At 34.9% G+C, this 16411-nt stretch overlaps 1 protein-coding gene across 1 annotated transcript; it reads left to right on the plus strand.

Moving 5' to 3' along the window:
* The first annotated feature begins 3166 nt into the window (after window positions 1-3166).
* Window positions 3167-14797, plus strand: LOC121409737 (DENN domain-containing protein 11-like). The gene is made up of 8 exons (XM_041601644.1): window positions 3167-3387; window positions 6423-6522; window positions 7265-7423; window positions 7818-8031; window positions 8499-8637; window positions 9079-9204; window positions 9836-10061; window positions 10868-14797. Exons 1-8 carry the CDS (start codon window positions 3186-3188, stop codon window positions 11064-11066), a joined length of 1365 nt encoding a protein of 454 aa, XP_041457578.1. The 5' UTR covers window positions 3167-3185; the 3' UTR covers window positions 11067-14797.
* The last annotated feature ends 1614 nt before the right edge of the window (window positions 14798-16411 follow it).

Below are 16411 nucleotides of genomic sequence, written 5' to 3' on the forward strand. Positions count from 1 at the left end.
ATTTCTATGATGAGCTTTAATATAACCAGGCTTAATGGGGTAATGGATTTGTTCAAGTCAATAACAAGTGACTTTTTCAGTGACAACAACTAGCCCTAACTCTACTGATATCACCAAATTTCAAGTTTTGCTTGAATACAGACCATACCATATGAAAATTCTGTGTTCTTTTTTTTTAACTAAACGTGTTTTCAATAAAAGAAATGCAAGAATTCTTTGAATATTGGCTCTCTTCAAGTCAGTGCCACTATTTCTATAGTTATAATTACAGGATCTTATGAATTGACTTTGATGGCGATGAAAAATGACCTTCTTCTGTCCATTCAATGTTACTCATTGCTTTGAAAATTAAAGAAAAAAATATGTAAAATTTCTGTACTGGCTGTAATGATATATTTCCAAAGGCTGATCGATAATTTGGAGATTTGTTCTCGTCATGTAGGAGAAATTTATTAATAACTTGAGGAAAATGTTACATGAAAAGTGAAAAATGTTTGTTCTTTATCATGTTAGCAGATTAAGGGGATGCTTGGATTAGTTGCCACCCCAGGCCTTTTAGCTGAGCTTTTTGCATTTTTTTTCCTTAAGTTCTAATATTTCCATAGACTTCCACATTGCTTTTGTGATACTTTCCCCTCTCACCCACCTTTGAAAATCTTGGATCCCCCACTGACTATGTTAGTCTTATACAACATTGTGATTTTCATTACTATTCACTTTCATTTTTTTTCACACTCCAGTTGGAGATTTTGGACATGTATTGCCAGAGATGTTGAATTTGCAGTTATATGTTGTTTGTTAAAGAAGAAAAATGTTTGTTTTTTTTAATATAATGTATGGATCACATTAATTAAAAAATATGATAATTCTCCAACTAAGATAAAGTTGTGGCTCAGTGGATAAGTCTCCAGACTTTGAACCACAAAGCCCGGGGTTCAAATCCCACCGCAGCACTTGGGTCCTTTGGCAAGGCATTTATCTATGTTTGCCATTCTCCACCCAGGTGTAGTAAATGGCTACCCGTAGGAAGGAATTCCTTGAATGCTGAAGCATCCTATTAGGATTGCCGTGTTAAAGCCGGGATAATAGCATGCAGCGTTTAGAGACATTTGTATCAAGCACTATGTCAATGTCACATATTATATTATCATTTAAGTTTCAATTACTTAAAATTGTACCAGTCCATAAGCAAAGAGCTTAGGTTCATTTGACAGAAATCTCTTGGAGACCTCATCAATAAATGTTAGTAGATTTTGAAAACCTACAATAGTCCAGTGAGAAATGTAAACTTGTGTTCAAATTCACTGTAATATGAGGTGATTATTATCCTTACAGTAATTTTTCTTCAAAATAATGTTTTGAACCTAAAACAACTTGTCTGTAGTATTGATGATTCAGAGACATATGTCATATATTTTGTGATAAAGAATTAGACAAACCCTGGTGATTTTTTTTAATGAAAGCAATATCCATGCAGAAAATCATATTGAATGAGTGTTCATGTAGACATTTAATATTCTTTTTAACAAAAGATTTTAATTATTAAACAAAATTGATAATTACTCACTTGCCTTTGTTTTGTTTTTTTTCTGTCACAACTTATCAGTTATAGTGGTTTATTGATTATTATTAAACCAGACTGCCAAAAAGCTTGGATGCTGGTTTGTCGGCAATAAGAGCACTGATTGATATATCGTCTGTGATTTTACGAACCGGCTCAAACCTAATTTTTGGTCAAATTTTCAAAATTTATTTTTTGCATATTCTGAAAGCCTGTGATTCACTCTATTGATTTGCCAAATTTCAGATCAAAATTTGAATTATTTAAAGAATAAGAGCATATTTAAATTTCTTAAGAACTGGCTCAACCCCCTCCTTTGATTTTACAAACTGGCTTAAACCATTTTTTGTGTACTATAAAGTCTCTGGAATGGTGCACACAGGTCAAAGACCCCACCTAGATGCTGCGCGTAGGCAGCGCATAGGTGGTATGTGCCTCTAAAAAAACATGCACATGGCATGAATAATTTACTGACTGGCTTAAACCGTGGTTTTGTGCTGCTAAGAAACAGTGCGAATGGTACGCATGATTTTATGAAGTGACTCAAACCCCCTATTTTTGGTAAAAATGAGCAGCTTCTGAGATGCATACATGCGCTTCACTTCAAATATAGAAAGAATGAATACGAATCGCAGACAAAATTTCATATATTATAAAAGAATAGAATGTATGCTTTAGCACGAAGTTATGAGTGTCTGAAAAACATCCAAACTTTGAACACGATTATCTCAAAACTATGTGTTGGAGACCAGGTTTGATCTGGTTCGTAGAATCATCAACGATATATTGTGTTTGCATGATCACCTAGTAATGAAAACTATTGCCTTACAAAAGGAAAGTATTGGTAATATATCTTCAGTTTCAAATCTAGGTCAGTCAATAAATGTATCTCTTCCAAATAACCACAATACCTTTCCACTCATTTGCTTCCATTGTTCCTTATTATTTCAGAAAATTGTTAACATTTGGCCATTGAATTGAGTCTTCCAAAAGAAATGTGTGTTCACATTTCACATGAAAACAAAATGTTTGATCTGATCAATCTCAAATTTAAGGCATTTAATAATTTGACAGAATCTGCCCTTGTCATACCATACTATCAGTACATTTTTGAGCATCCATGATTGCTTTCTGCACATCCATGTCAAAATTATTACATCCCCACAAGCTAAGGGTTACTGACCAATAGAAGGAGCAAATATTGTACATGTCTAGTAACCAAGGTAATTTTCAGCAGAGAACATTTCCTGCAATTCCAACTTCTAACATTCTGTATATTTTGTATTATATTTTCAAGTATAAAACTTGAAAACAGGTTCTTCTTTCTATAAAATATATTGACAATCACTCTAGAATTTTTTAGATAAATAAATAAAGAAAGAAAGAAATGGAAATAGGAAGAAAGAAAAAAGGGAGGAAGAAAGACAGCAAAAAGAATGAAATAAATAAAAAGAGACTACCAGGTAATGATATTTGACTGAATGGGATATTAGTTTGTTTTGATTGGTCAAAAGTTTTAAAAGTACGCTTGAGTTTGCACAGTTTTGAAATTTGATTGGTCCGCTGATGATCCAGGCAGCTCGATAGTGCGATGACCTCAGTTTCGTCACACGTTACAGCTAAAATGGCGACCTCCAGCGACAAGTCGCCGTTGTTGGTGAATATTGAAGACGATTCTGTTGAAGTTCTCACTCCAAACACTCAAGCAAGACATCCTTCTGTTAGATCGGAAATTGGTGAAGAAAGAAAGGATACAGAAAATGACAGAGCACAAGAATCAGATGATATTGTCGCGATTTTTGTCGTGGCTTTTGACACCCGATCGGGTAAGTTGATGTGCTGAGTTGAATTTCGCTCGCCACTGTTACTTGACAGCCGCATCCCAGCAGTGAAGCTCTGCCGCTTCTGCCCCGTAGAAGTTCTACGGGCCCCGGCCGGGTGGAGCTCCAATACATTTATACAGACCGTAGTCCGTAGTAGAAGTTTGGTGAATTAGATTGGCAAGACGAATCTCCAAAACAGTGGAGGGATCACCTAAGAGAGAGGTGCTTGTGTGGTCGTGGAATCATCACAATGACACAATGTTGTCTTGCCTCTTGGCCTTGGGAACCTATTTTGTTGCATGTAAAATAACCAAGAACATTTTCTTTTTTATTATTAATAATATTTTGGCTTGTTCTGACAGACACAACAAGTGACAGTTCCTTCTCCGATAAACATCATGACTAACGTTAAGTCTACAGGCATATAAATTATACTTAGGCCCATAGCCCCCCCCCCTCTAAAGAAAGAAAAGAATGTGATGCATGTATGTATGTGAATAACCCAGGGAGCTCCCGCCCGCGCATGACGGGAGCCCAGGGCTTACCGTGTATTTGACCATACGGGACTAGTGTGATTTATGGTCTAAATATTTCTCCAAATGAATTGTGAAAACAGAAACTATGCAGTGACATGCTGACCACGATTATATGGATGAAGGTCTAACGAGTGGCAGTTTTCCTGACATCCGGGCACAGACTGGAACCTCAAAAAAACAAAAAGTTCTCTCCTTCTACCCCAGTCTCGATCGGCCATTTTGTTACAATTCATAACAAAAATGGCCGATCGAGATGGGTTAGTATATGAATGACAGGCACATACGCAGGGGAGGGGTTACAGTTTTCCACCCTCCCCCCTCAGATTTTTTCGAAAACTTTTTTTTTTTTGCTTTTCAGATTTTCATTCAACTCGAACCCCCCGTGTAATAAATCATGCGTACGCTACTTCATAGGAAGAGATGAAATAAATGGAAAGACAAACAAAAGAATCAGTGAGCAAGTGAGAGAATTTGGATTCATTGATAAGTGATAAATGAAGGAGTGTGATAATTACTTAGTAAATCATCAGGCTCATGGAAGGTTTTGTCTTTCTAAAACTAAAGCCTAACATGTGTTAGTCTACTAGTACAGATGAACTTGCTGTTCATGTGTTTCTACCACAACTCCCTTTCAGCCACCCAAATCATGCAAATGTACCCCCCTATAGTAACAGGTGATCAACAGCAGGTGTTTTTTGTGCTAATTTTGTGTCATTTCCTGAACTTATGAAGGTCAGAAGATTGCCTCAGAAGCAGTTGCATATTAGCTTAGTCGGTAGAGCAGGGGTTTTTTATTCCGGTGACCCGGGTTCGATTCCCAAGTGGTGCACTAGTGCCCTTTGGTAAGGCATTTATCTTCATTACCAGGTCCCTCGGAGAGGACCTTAAGCCGTTGGTCCCCTGGTTGCTTGCTCACAGGCATTCATGCTTTCTTAGTAGTCGGGTAAAAAAACCCTCGGTATACTCGGTATTATTTGTATTGAACCTATCCTCAATATAATTATTGTTAAGTGATGATAAGACATATCTCACATTTTCAATAATATATTAAACATAATCAATATTTCTACAGGAAGTAAAACAGAAAACTATATGTTTACCAACTCCAACTTTCTTTAGAAAGTATTACCGGTACTCATTCGTCTTTCAGCTAAACTCCTGACGCACGTACATTCGGGTTTTATTTACTACATTTCTCCTTCACACTAAAAGGTCCACTCCCCCATTCAGAGTAAAGTTATGATGTAGGCCTACAGACTGTTTTGGTCAAGCATCCAAGGTTGACCAACATCTCTTTGGCCTAAGTCAGAATAGAGATTGGAGTTTAGATTACAGTTTTAGATTGGCTTCAGCATGCAAATATATCAGAGGTCGAGTTTAGAGCTACAGAAGTGTTTACATTTTATACTAAACCCCTCAAAATAAGTTCTGCAACTCAAGTTCGAGTGCTAATAAATTTCTTAGTGTGCCATCATCATATGTGAAAGTGGTATCATTGGAAAGTACGATTATTCCTCTTTACGATCATGTGTCATTTGTAATGCTAGTGTTATCATGAAATACACAGACATGATAAATATGCAGCAATGTAAAAAATGAAATGTTGCAAAATTCGTTGCCATGTCATGTTTGAGTTCTGCAACTCAAACTGCGAGTTTGAGTGCTAATAACTTTCTTAATATGCCATCATCATGTGTAAAAGTGATATCTTTAGAAAGCATGATTATTCTTCTTTACAATCATGTGTCATTTGTAATGCTAGTGTTATCATGAAATACACAGACATGATAATACGCAGCAATGTTAGACATGAAATGTTGCGTCGTTTGCAATAGTGAATTTCCAATTGTTTCGAGGATGGACCGAATGCATGCATTCATTGTTGCCTGCAAGGTAGAAATTCTATAGAAATGGAGACTCTTGTTAGAAATCAATGCATTTTGCAACATTTCACTTCTGACTTTTCTCGATGTTCAGGGTGATTGCATATTCCATGATTACATAATCACAGCAAATGGCATGTCATTGTAAAGAAGAATAATTCAGCTTTCCAATGATACCAGTTTCATCTTTTATACTTCATTAACCAAAAAGATATCATCCCTCAAATCTGAGTTGCAAAACTCTTTTTGAGGGGTTTACATCAGTTTGCAGAGTCTATTTTATATACTTCAGAGTACAGTCACCATCAGATTTACTCATGTATTGTCATCATCATCATCATGTTATCTTTATGAAATATATATGAACTCTACATCTTGCTTTGATTCGTATCATTTAAGTCTGGTTGAATAGATCCCAACGACAACACAACATTATTTACATGAAAGTATAGAGAAGTTTACATATTTGTACTCTTTGAAACTGAAATTGAGCTTCTCTCATTAAACAGCAATAATTTTTTTTAGAGTATGCTAAGATAGTTAAGCTTTGATTTTCTAACACAAGGCTGTATATATTCGTATATAAAGTTGACATGTTTTATGTTATTTTCTTTTTCAGGTAATATAGTGGAGTGGTGTCTGCCCAATGATATCAATCTTGATGGAGTGGAGTTTAAAGCTATGGCAAGTGGGTCACATACCGTCCTCACAGATTTCATGTAAGATCATAGCATTAAGTCAACTTTGCTTACTGCTGCTGCACCCATGTATCTTTCAACACAGATATCATATTTTACAGTTTATCACTTTGTAAGCTATTCTTAATAAACATCACTTCAAATATGTTTACCCTGGTAGATTATTCAAATATTTCAACCTTAGAAAATTATCTGTGTAAACTTTCTTAGGACTCATTATTTCTATGTAGCTACATAAATGCAAATTACTATTTTCTCTTTTTGATAATTTTTAAAAAAATCTCCTAATTAAAATGTGTGTTATCAGGGCCCCATCTTACAAAGAGTTACGATTGATCCGATCAATCATAACTATGGAAATACATCAGTGTCATAATTTTTTCTACAAAAAACTTTCACAATATCCTCTGTATGCAAAGAGAAGCACAGTGAATTTTCAAGAAAACAATGAATGCATGAATATACATCATAGCTGAAAATATTTTGAACAAACATGCATAATAGATGTTAACGTTGCTGGCTGTCCATAGTTAAGATTGATTGGATTACATAACTCTTTGTAAGACGGGGCCCTGATCACCCTGTGTTTTGTTTGTAATACTACTGAAGGCTGTCGGGTTCGATTCCAGATGAATTCTAAGAAAGAGAAGACAAAAACTATGTAGATTAATTCTTTATTGGGACAGGCTGTAGATATATGTAGAAGGGACCTTTTATCCTGGCCTTCTGAAAATTTCTGACACGCTGTTATTGATTCATACAGCTACTTCAGGAAAGACAGGTACTATGGTCTGAGCTGTTTTGAGAACATGCACGTTGAGAGTGCAGCTGAGAGGGGAGCAAGAATGAAATCTGTTGGCGTCCTATCAACATCCTACACTATGCTACACAGACATATGAAATTCTTAGAACACCAAGTCAGGTAAGGACATCGCAATCTTTGTGGCAAGCACTTTCACTATCAATCTCTGAATTTAATGACAATCAAAATGCAATAGTATGGTTCAGGAGGGGGGGGGGGGGGCGGGGGCTAGCATGTGACCTCCTAAAGGGAAAGAACCATGATGGACTCACTCAGACCAGTTGAAGTGACTTATTAATTTTATGTACATGTTTGTAAATTCTTTGTTATGTGATTTTTACTGGTACCTTGATGTACATGAATGTTATTTGTTTATGATTATAAAAGTAATTCATGTTGATTTCACTGGAGAAACTTTTAGTTTTTTGTAGTTGGAACATATCCTCACTTTTATGGTGGTATGATACATGTATATGAAAGTATCTTGAAGGCATATACTCTGCATTTCTTTCAGACATCTCTTGCATTCCCCAGGAAGGTATGAGGATCTGGAAGCATTCTTCAGTGATCACAAAGCTTCCTTGCCTCTCTCCAGAGACTCATCATGGGAAGGTATAGCTTCGGTCTTACATAGTTCTTCAAGTCCTCTTCATCAAAATGCATCAACAGTAGTCAATTCTTCTCAACTAACTCCTCCTAGCTCAGACGAACACCATCCACATATGAAGGTATGTTGGGGATCACATGTTCTGGGAGGCAAATAGCTGGCTGAGAGGGATATAATCATTAAAAAAAGAATCAATGGTTTTTCAATGAGGGCTCGCATGCCTCTGGGCAATAGTACTGAATTTTACTTTTCCGAGCCCTGGCCCATGGAAAAACCATTTTCTTACTCTTTTCTTCTTTTCTTTCATTTCTGCTTATCCATTTAATTATTCAATTACATTGTACAATATTTGTATTTTTTATGGCCAAATAAATGATAATAATGAATATAATTCCCTCCTTTTCAACTTACTTATGGCCATAAAAATTATTATGGCATCGTCAATTGAAATAAGTCAATAAAAAAATCAATAACTAAATCAGAAGGTGGTTGTTAAAGACAGCTTATCTATAACCTGGTATTAAGAAGCAGCTAAAAAAAATCCAATGATAATTTGTTTCTTTTTTTCTCTCATTTTCCTTCTTAAAGATCACACACCCTGCTGGATGCTTCAGTCAATTTCTTAGTTTCTTTGGAGAGCAAATCTTTACGTTGTGGAAATTTATCTTATTAAGAAAGAGAGTTCTCTTCTTTTCACCACCGCCTATAGGCGTTGTTTGTTATAAAGGTAAGAAATGTTCATGGACCTTGTTTCACAAATCAGTAACAAATACTAAATTTCAATTATAATAGAAATAAATTGCCTCTGAAATTGCACCAATTCAGTCATTCGTAACAGTAGCTTAGAGCTTGTATTTGAAAACATGTTTTGTGAAACATGGCCCTATTGATGTATGAATCTGAACTAAATACAGTTTCCAGTTCTAAACATGTGAGGTTTTTATTATGGTATGTATTAGGCCTAGTATTTATATTGATAGCTCCCCCTCCTTTGTTTTAATGCAAAACATAAAATGCAACATATGCTATATTGTTCATTTTGAAAACGATTGATTTAAATAGTATCTATTTCATTGATTTCTTGCTCTCTCTTTCTTTCTCTTACGGCTGTAATCACACATTGAAAAATATATGTTAAGGTATATTTATTTTGTTTCATTACATCCAGTATATTGTGCAAGTCTGATGAGCCACCATGATGTTATCCTCAATTCAGCTATTGAACAGAAGCCATACTTTTATGTTAATATTGCGGATATTGACACCTTGGAATCAGAAATGTCCTACATTGCTTGTAAGTATTTGTAATGAGGATCCCAGTGGCCACACACCTCTTGACTAGAACATATGATTTTACATTTGTCATTTTAATGATGTAAACTTCTGACGAGAACCAATATTTCTCAGAGACTACTTTTTAAATTTACATGTTCAATAAGCCAGTTCGATCATTAGCAACTTTTCTCAGACGATCATTCCCATATTTTCATTAGGGTAAGCACTATCACTTTTCAAATGTTGCATAAGGTTTTACTCACATTTGGGGAATTCAAATTCAAAGAAATTAACTCATGGCATCTACCAGTAAAGTCAGAGGTCAAATTTTGAAATCATCTGTTGCATTGTCTGCTTTTGGCACATAAGATATTATTTGGGCTACACTTTATTGCTCTGCAGTGTTTAATTAAACCCTGTGTTTGTAGATTGCAGACCATTCAAGGAAGAAAAGACAGGAAAATGGTCATTTTATGCAGGCCTGGGTTCTCTAGGGACAGGTTGCTGTCATACATGTACATGCACTGTTGAGGAACCATTCTTCTTGGATGATGGTAATGATGGTCCTTACAAAGACTTTACAGATATAGGCAGTTTCTAAAACTGATTTAATCGCATTCCCGGAACCGATATATTTTTGCTTTTTACAGGCACGACAGAGAAGATCTTCCAGGAGAAGCAGAGCTTGTACGACGTCTACGTCGACAACCAAAACGTGACGACCCATGCAGCCAACCTGAAGGACCTCCTCAGGCCCAATGAGGTGGACAAGGAGAAGTTCATGAGGCTCAACAACCAGAGGGCGACAGCAGTCTTCAATGCTAGGGAACAGGGTGTAGAACCCAGCTCAGAAGAGGATGATGAGATCTTTGCCAAGTAGGTTCAGGACAAAGCCCAGTTTCATTAATACTCTCATCATTATTATAAAAATAACGAATGCAGAGTGGATGTAAAACGGAAAAGAATCTCGTCTTCCATTGGAAAACATTATGTAGGCCTATCCATTGTGTACTCTTTGCATACTTGTTTCATACGCTCTATATCCATCAAGCATCCGTCCACTGTGATTTCATTGTTCGTCCACTCTGTTCATTGTCTGGAGCGGATAGAGCCACCCCAATATTTTGTTTGTCTGCTCTATCCGTTATGAATACATTTTGTGTCCGTTGGCCAGTGGGACCAGGCCTTAAGCTACTGAAATGGTGCTGTATGATTAGTCAAGAGTAAGTTTGTTATAGATATCTAGAAGTTGCTGTTGATTACATGTTTTATGGAAACAAGGTTAGGTTTAGTTTGGGGGGTTTATATGGTTTTCTCTTTACCATCTATTGAGAGTTTCATGAACCATCTTGGTGGTGATTTTCACAGACACATCCTCTGTCATCCAATTAGATGCAAGAATTTTTGTAACTTATAACAGTTATCAGTGAAAATTTTCACATGCAAAGTTGCTTCATAAACAACTACCTGAAGGGAACAAACCCATTATTTGTACAAGAGATAGATGCTTTTTTTTATTAGTGCCTGACAGTGATTTTTCGGCATATACCAGTGAACCGGCGAAATATGTAAAAAGTGTAATAAATTGCCATTTTATCAGTCACAAAAATCAGTGTCCTAAAGTCCGTTCATGTTTTATTGATCATGATTCCCTGTTAATAAATCCATTCTTGTTTCTTCAGTTTCTTCCTTGAACAAAACAACCACATCTTCCAGACGTTACATGAGATTTCAAGCACGGAAGACAAGTCTCTTACCAATGACCACATGAAGGCCATGGGGCTGGATCCCATCGGTGACCGCGCTTTCATTGTTGACCTCCTGGAACTCTACGGCATTGATGTCATTCTTATGATCGATGCCCCTTGCTGTCCCGTCTGAAGGGGTGACCTGTTTGCTGTACCAGAGTGGGTTCTTCTAATCGTATCACAAATGAGGTTTTAACATGCTGTAAATGCTACCTTTTTCATGATTATTGATTTTCATGCTGGCATGTTCACAGTTCCTTTAATTTTACTCCACATGTTTGCTAACAGTTTTTTTTTCAATGTAAAAAGGGGTAAGATTTCCTTTGATTAGAACTATAATAATAATAGTAGTCATATTTATATAGAGCTTTTTGCCATAGGATACAAAGTGCAACTATTGCTATCCCCCCTTTAGCTCAAGCTAGAGCTTTATCAACAACGCTCACTGCATTGAAGGTATAATTTCACCTCATCTGGGTCTTTACATAGAAAATAATTTCCTGTCTGAGAGATATGACTGGATTAGTAAAATGATTATGGTAATAAACCAATGCCATGTACTATTTAATCATTTTGATAAAGAATGCTCATTACAATTAGGTAAGTCTTTGCAGAGCTTCCTCACGAGGTGCTTGAGCATTTTGAATTATTTTCTTCTACAAGATGCCATACTCCACTTGGGTAGAGAGCAGCAAATGCAGGTTATTGATATGCTCAAGGACATTAGCCGAAGGTGCACTCATTCGTTATTCTATATGTTAGAATACAAAAGAGAAATCCTGTAAGTGGATATATTGAAATCAGTGCTCATTTCCAAAGAGATTTCATAAATGACTCTTTATTGGTGTAACCATTGTAGGGTATCTGGTCACCTTTTTTGTGAAAATGAAATGATACAACACAAACCTCCATGGAAGGAAGTAGGAACTGACCTTGATAGGCAATTAGTATAGATGTTTATATTTCAGAGATTGGGTTTATACTTGTAACTATCCTATAAATTCTGATGTTATTTTAGATTTTGACAAATTGCCATTGCTCATATCATGCAAACTGTATTGAATACATGAGAAAACTTGATGTATTGCTTGTGGTTGAAACAGGGTTGGGGTAGTCTTATCATGATTGTTGCACTTTTTAGTGCTTTTGAGAAATAAAGAAAGCAAGATTAATTTGTGATATATTAACTGAAATAAGAAAGGGACAATTACCCAGGTTATTATTCATTTTAACATTAAAAATTAATTTTGAGCAGTGTGTGTCAGTGCAATGAATGTATTCAAACTATTCAAATGAATTTAAACATTTTGATTTACATATTGGCAATTTCCCTGTTCTCTGAAGGTATAAAAATCGGAAAAAAAAATCTATTTCACTTATTTATTTGCTTATTTTCAAATATGTTTGTGCAATATTGTTGTTTAGAACAAATGTTTTTTCTTATGCTTTTTATGCAATGGGATCTTTCGTTTTGTGACCAGTTGGTTTCTTATAATTACGTTACATGCATTCCTCATATTGGACCTTCAAAATAAAGAAATAGTACTAAAAGGGTCCATAATTATGATCTTGTTATTCCCTTCTGAAATCTTTATGAATTATGAGTGCCACAAGATGTAAAATTTTGCATAAGTATTAAAGTATACTTGTGTACAGCAACGTTTTATATAATACTTTGGAACCTTGGTATTAGAGTCAATTGGCTTGAAATCAACACATATGGTGTTATAGTTAATCATTGTCAAATAATTCCTTCCCATTCCATTAGCTGAAGTTGAATGACTTAAAAGGTTCAACATGTGTAAATAAGCTTCAACATGTGTAAATGTAGATGCAGTCATATAAGATTAATCATAATGAATAGTTGTAAAGCCAAAGCCTGAATCCACTTATGCTAAATGCTCAAGGAAGTGAGGATCCAGTATTTTGCTAGGTTGCCGGGTATAAATTGTTCTTCTGACCAACAATTTTTCCCTCCAAAAATTATTTTTGGATTTCTCAAGGTAAACCAAGTTTTGAAGAGAGCAGATCACTACCCCACCCCACTTCCATTCTTCAAGCTATCGATCCACTGGCATATGCATTTTTTTTTAAGATTAGATTTTTTACTTGATGTATTGACTTGACCAGGATGATTGAATTACTCAATTATTCAAGCAATTGGTTTACTGTATGTATCATTCTACAATGTAATGTTAATAAAATCTTTATATGACATTCAGCTTCTTAATTGATTTTTTTTTCTTTTTTTTAAAACTGTTTTAACATTCCTGTTGAGTCAGTCCCTCAGATGTTGCATAAACTATATTTCATGTAGCTCTTGATATATGAACATTGTTTATTTTTCCGCTGTTCTAAAACATTCTTTAAAAAATATATTTTTATTACAATTTTCTGATCAGCTCTTTTGTGAAAGATCTCTGAATGGTTAAGTACAGACCTTTTTTCCAAATGAACTCTTTTGGGTATGAATTGTTTGGTTAATGAATTGGTAGGTACGCAACAGTAATTTTCATTTTTCTGGTGCAAGTCTTTGTAAAAAGCATATTAAAGCACATTTATTCCGCAGTTGTATTTACTACACTCTTGCTACCTCAAAGTAAAAAAAAAAGATATGATAATACAAATAGGTGAGGGTTTCTTTCCCATTCAGTCTTGTAATAAAAAGGATATTTATTTGCAAGTGTTCATTCTTGCTGTTGGTTTAATTTTGATAAGAGATTTTGTTATCAAAGAATCCGATCAAGCCAGAGTATGCAGTCATGTGTCTGCTTCGATAAAATCGGAGGTGTTTTTATACTCCAATTTGAAGGTGAAGTTCACCCCAGAAAAATATTGATTTGAATAAATAGAGAAAATCAAACTAGCATAATGCTGAAAATTTCATCAAAATCAGATGTAAAATAAGAAAGTGATGACATTTAATGTTTATTTTTTTTTCACAAGACAGTGATACGCACAACTCGGTGACAATGCTTGTTGGATTTTTCTCTTTTTATTGAAATCGACTTTTTATTGGGGTGGACTTGTCCTTTAAGTGTGATACATTTTGTGACTCAGACATGCAATTCATATTAGGATAGTAAATGTATACTTATCAATAATACCTTAATATTATCAATAATGTTATGATACTGGTAGTCGATTACTTGAACAGTGTTGTCAAAACCCAGTCAGGCTATATAGATATATTTTAATATGATTTTACTCTTGTTTTTAATCATGTGTGGTGCTTCAGATTGACATACGCAGTTCTCCAGATTGACAAAGCTGTTCTCCTACAAGATGGAAAAATTTTGGAAAGTTTAGCCATTAATGGGGATTGAAATGAGCGAGAACCTTATTAAGCATGCAAGAGCATGTTCCAGTCATGCGCATAGCTACGCAAAGCTTTATGAAACAGCACCAAGTATTAGTAGGCTTTTGTGGATAAAAGAAATACATGTACATGTATTATCTTTGATATTCACTTTATATGTTTCACATGTGGCATTGATATATTTTGCAGTTATGTGGTCTCAGTACTCCGATATGCTCAACTCTTTTCATGTGTTTTTTTTTAAATCAAACTTGCTACTTAATTCCATTGTGTTCATATCCATGCAAGTGTAAATATCAAATTTTGATGATTGTATTTCAGTGATATGCACAAAGTCATGGCAGTTCAGTTTTCTAAGATGTGAAATGAAGGTGTACATTTATATATAGAGTATATTTGGTTCAAGGGATTTGTAGTTATATTTTTTTTTCATTTGGAAGAGGTGGACACTGAATATTAATATTGTATCATAGTGCAATAGATCTGTATTGGATACCATGCTTTATGTCATAAAACATTTTATTAAATGACTTGACAGAACCAAGTATTAAGTTAGTCACAATTTTGCATGTATTATAAAATCAAGAAGAGTGTTGAAAACTACAACATAGAATGAAAATAGATTAATGAAATGAAAATTGGAGAATTTCAAGAAATTGGAGGGAGGCAGAGAGAGACTCAGGGAGATAGGGAGGGGGGAGGGAAAGAGGCAAGGGATGGAGGGGGGGGAGAGACTCGGGGAGATAGGGAGGGAGGGGCAAGGAAGGCATGGAGGGAGGGGGGGGGGAGAGACTCAGGGAGATAGGGAGGGAGGGAAAGAGAGAACAAGAGAAAGAAAGAATATTGGAAGGGGAGAGAGATAAAGATGAAGAATGTGACGTATTATGTAGAAGCGGATAGATTGATAGAATTATAGAAAGAATGAACAAGCTGCTGAATACCAGTGCTTTTTGAGGAAATAGCTTAAGTAGTTAGCCAATGACAGTCGCATGTTCTAGCTATTTTAGCTACCTGGGGTGGTATTCTGAAAACGTTCTTATCTTTGTTCTTATCTTTTATCTTATCTCACTGAGATAAGAAGACGCTAAAATCATTGCAAATCGGTATTCTGAAAATCTTCTTAACGCGTTCTTATCTCTGTAAGGACTGCCCCCTTCTTATCTCCAACACGCCCATTTTTAAGATTTTACCAATCAAAATGCGCTTTATATTGGCAGTTTAACCAATAGAAGCGTTCCTTATGTGAAGAGAATATCATGGGCGCTGCGCGTTCACCGTTTCTGGCGCATTGCGCGAAATGGGCATTTTATACGCAATGACTGATTTTATTATTTCGAGACGTCCACGTGCAAAAAAAAGTAAGAAAAGTAAATAAAGCAGGTACGAATAAAGAACAAAATATGAAGAAAGAAAGTAAGTAGGTATGAAAGAAAGAAGACAGAAAAGGGTCAGAATGAAGCAGAAAAAAAAGATGAAAGGGACAAAGCAGAAAATAATGAAAAAATAAAGAGTAAACGAAAGAAAGCAAGCAAAAAGAATTCAAAAATAAAAAAGGAAGAAAATAGAATGAATAAAAGAAGGAAAAGGAAGAAAAAAAATGGAACAATTATCCATGATAAAGTGAAGGAACAAAAATGAAGAAAAAAAAAGAAATTAACTATAAGGAATACACACAAAAATAGAAAAAGGTCAAACTAATATAAGATAAAATAAATTAACAAGGAACCGAAAAAAAAGTCTAAAAAAAACGAATGAAAGAAAGTTAGAAAGAAATAAAAAGAAAGAGAAAAAGGGGAATAAAAATGTAAAAAGTGAAGGACGAGAGAAAAAAAAGAAAATAAAACAAAGAAATAAAGATGAGAGAAAAAAATGAAAGGAAATTTGACGCAAATATGAAGACTACAAAAAGATAAAGAAAGAAAGGTAAATTCATAGAAAAAAGAAATAAGGAAAGAAAGAAAGAAAAAAAAAGAAAGAAAGAAAGAAAGAAGGAAAGAAAGAAAGAAAAAGAAAACGAAAGGGAAAATAAAAAGTAGGGAAAAAAAACGAAAAAAATCAATGGAAAGAATAAAGAAAAAGTTAATAGAAGAAAGACAGAGAGAAGAAAGAAAGTAAAGAAAAAGAGTAAATAAAGAACGAACGAAAAAAGAATGAGCAAA

Source organism: Lytechinus variegatus, chromosome 2 (assembly GCF_018143015.1).
Source record: "Lytechinus variegatus isolate NC3 chromosome 2, Lvar_3.0, whole genome shotgun sequence".
Lineage (NCBI taxonomy): Eukaryota > Metazoa > Echinodermata > Echinoidea > Temnopleuroida > Toxopneustidae > Lytechinus > Lytechinus variegatus.

Bases quoted from the DNA above. Each gene is read 5' to 3' on its own strand.
- LOC121409737 (XM_041601644.1), top strand. From the start codon at position 3,186: ATGGCGACCTCCAGCGACAAGTCGCCGTTGTTGGTGAATATTGAAGAC. The intron at 7,424-7,817 runs GTAAGGACATCG...CATTTCTTTCAG, and splicing joins TTCTTAGAACACCAAGTCAG to ACATCTCTTGCATTCCCCAG. The intron at 9,205-9,835 runs GTAAGTATTTGT...TGCTTTTTACAG, and splicing joins AGAAATGTCCTACATTGCTT to GCACGACAGAGAAGATCTTC.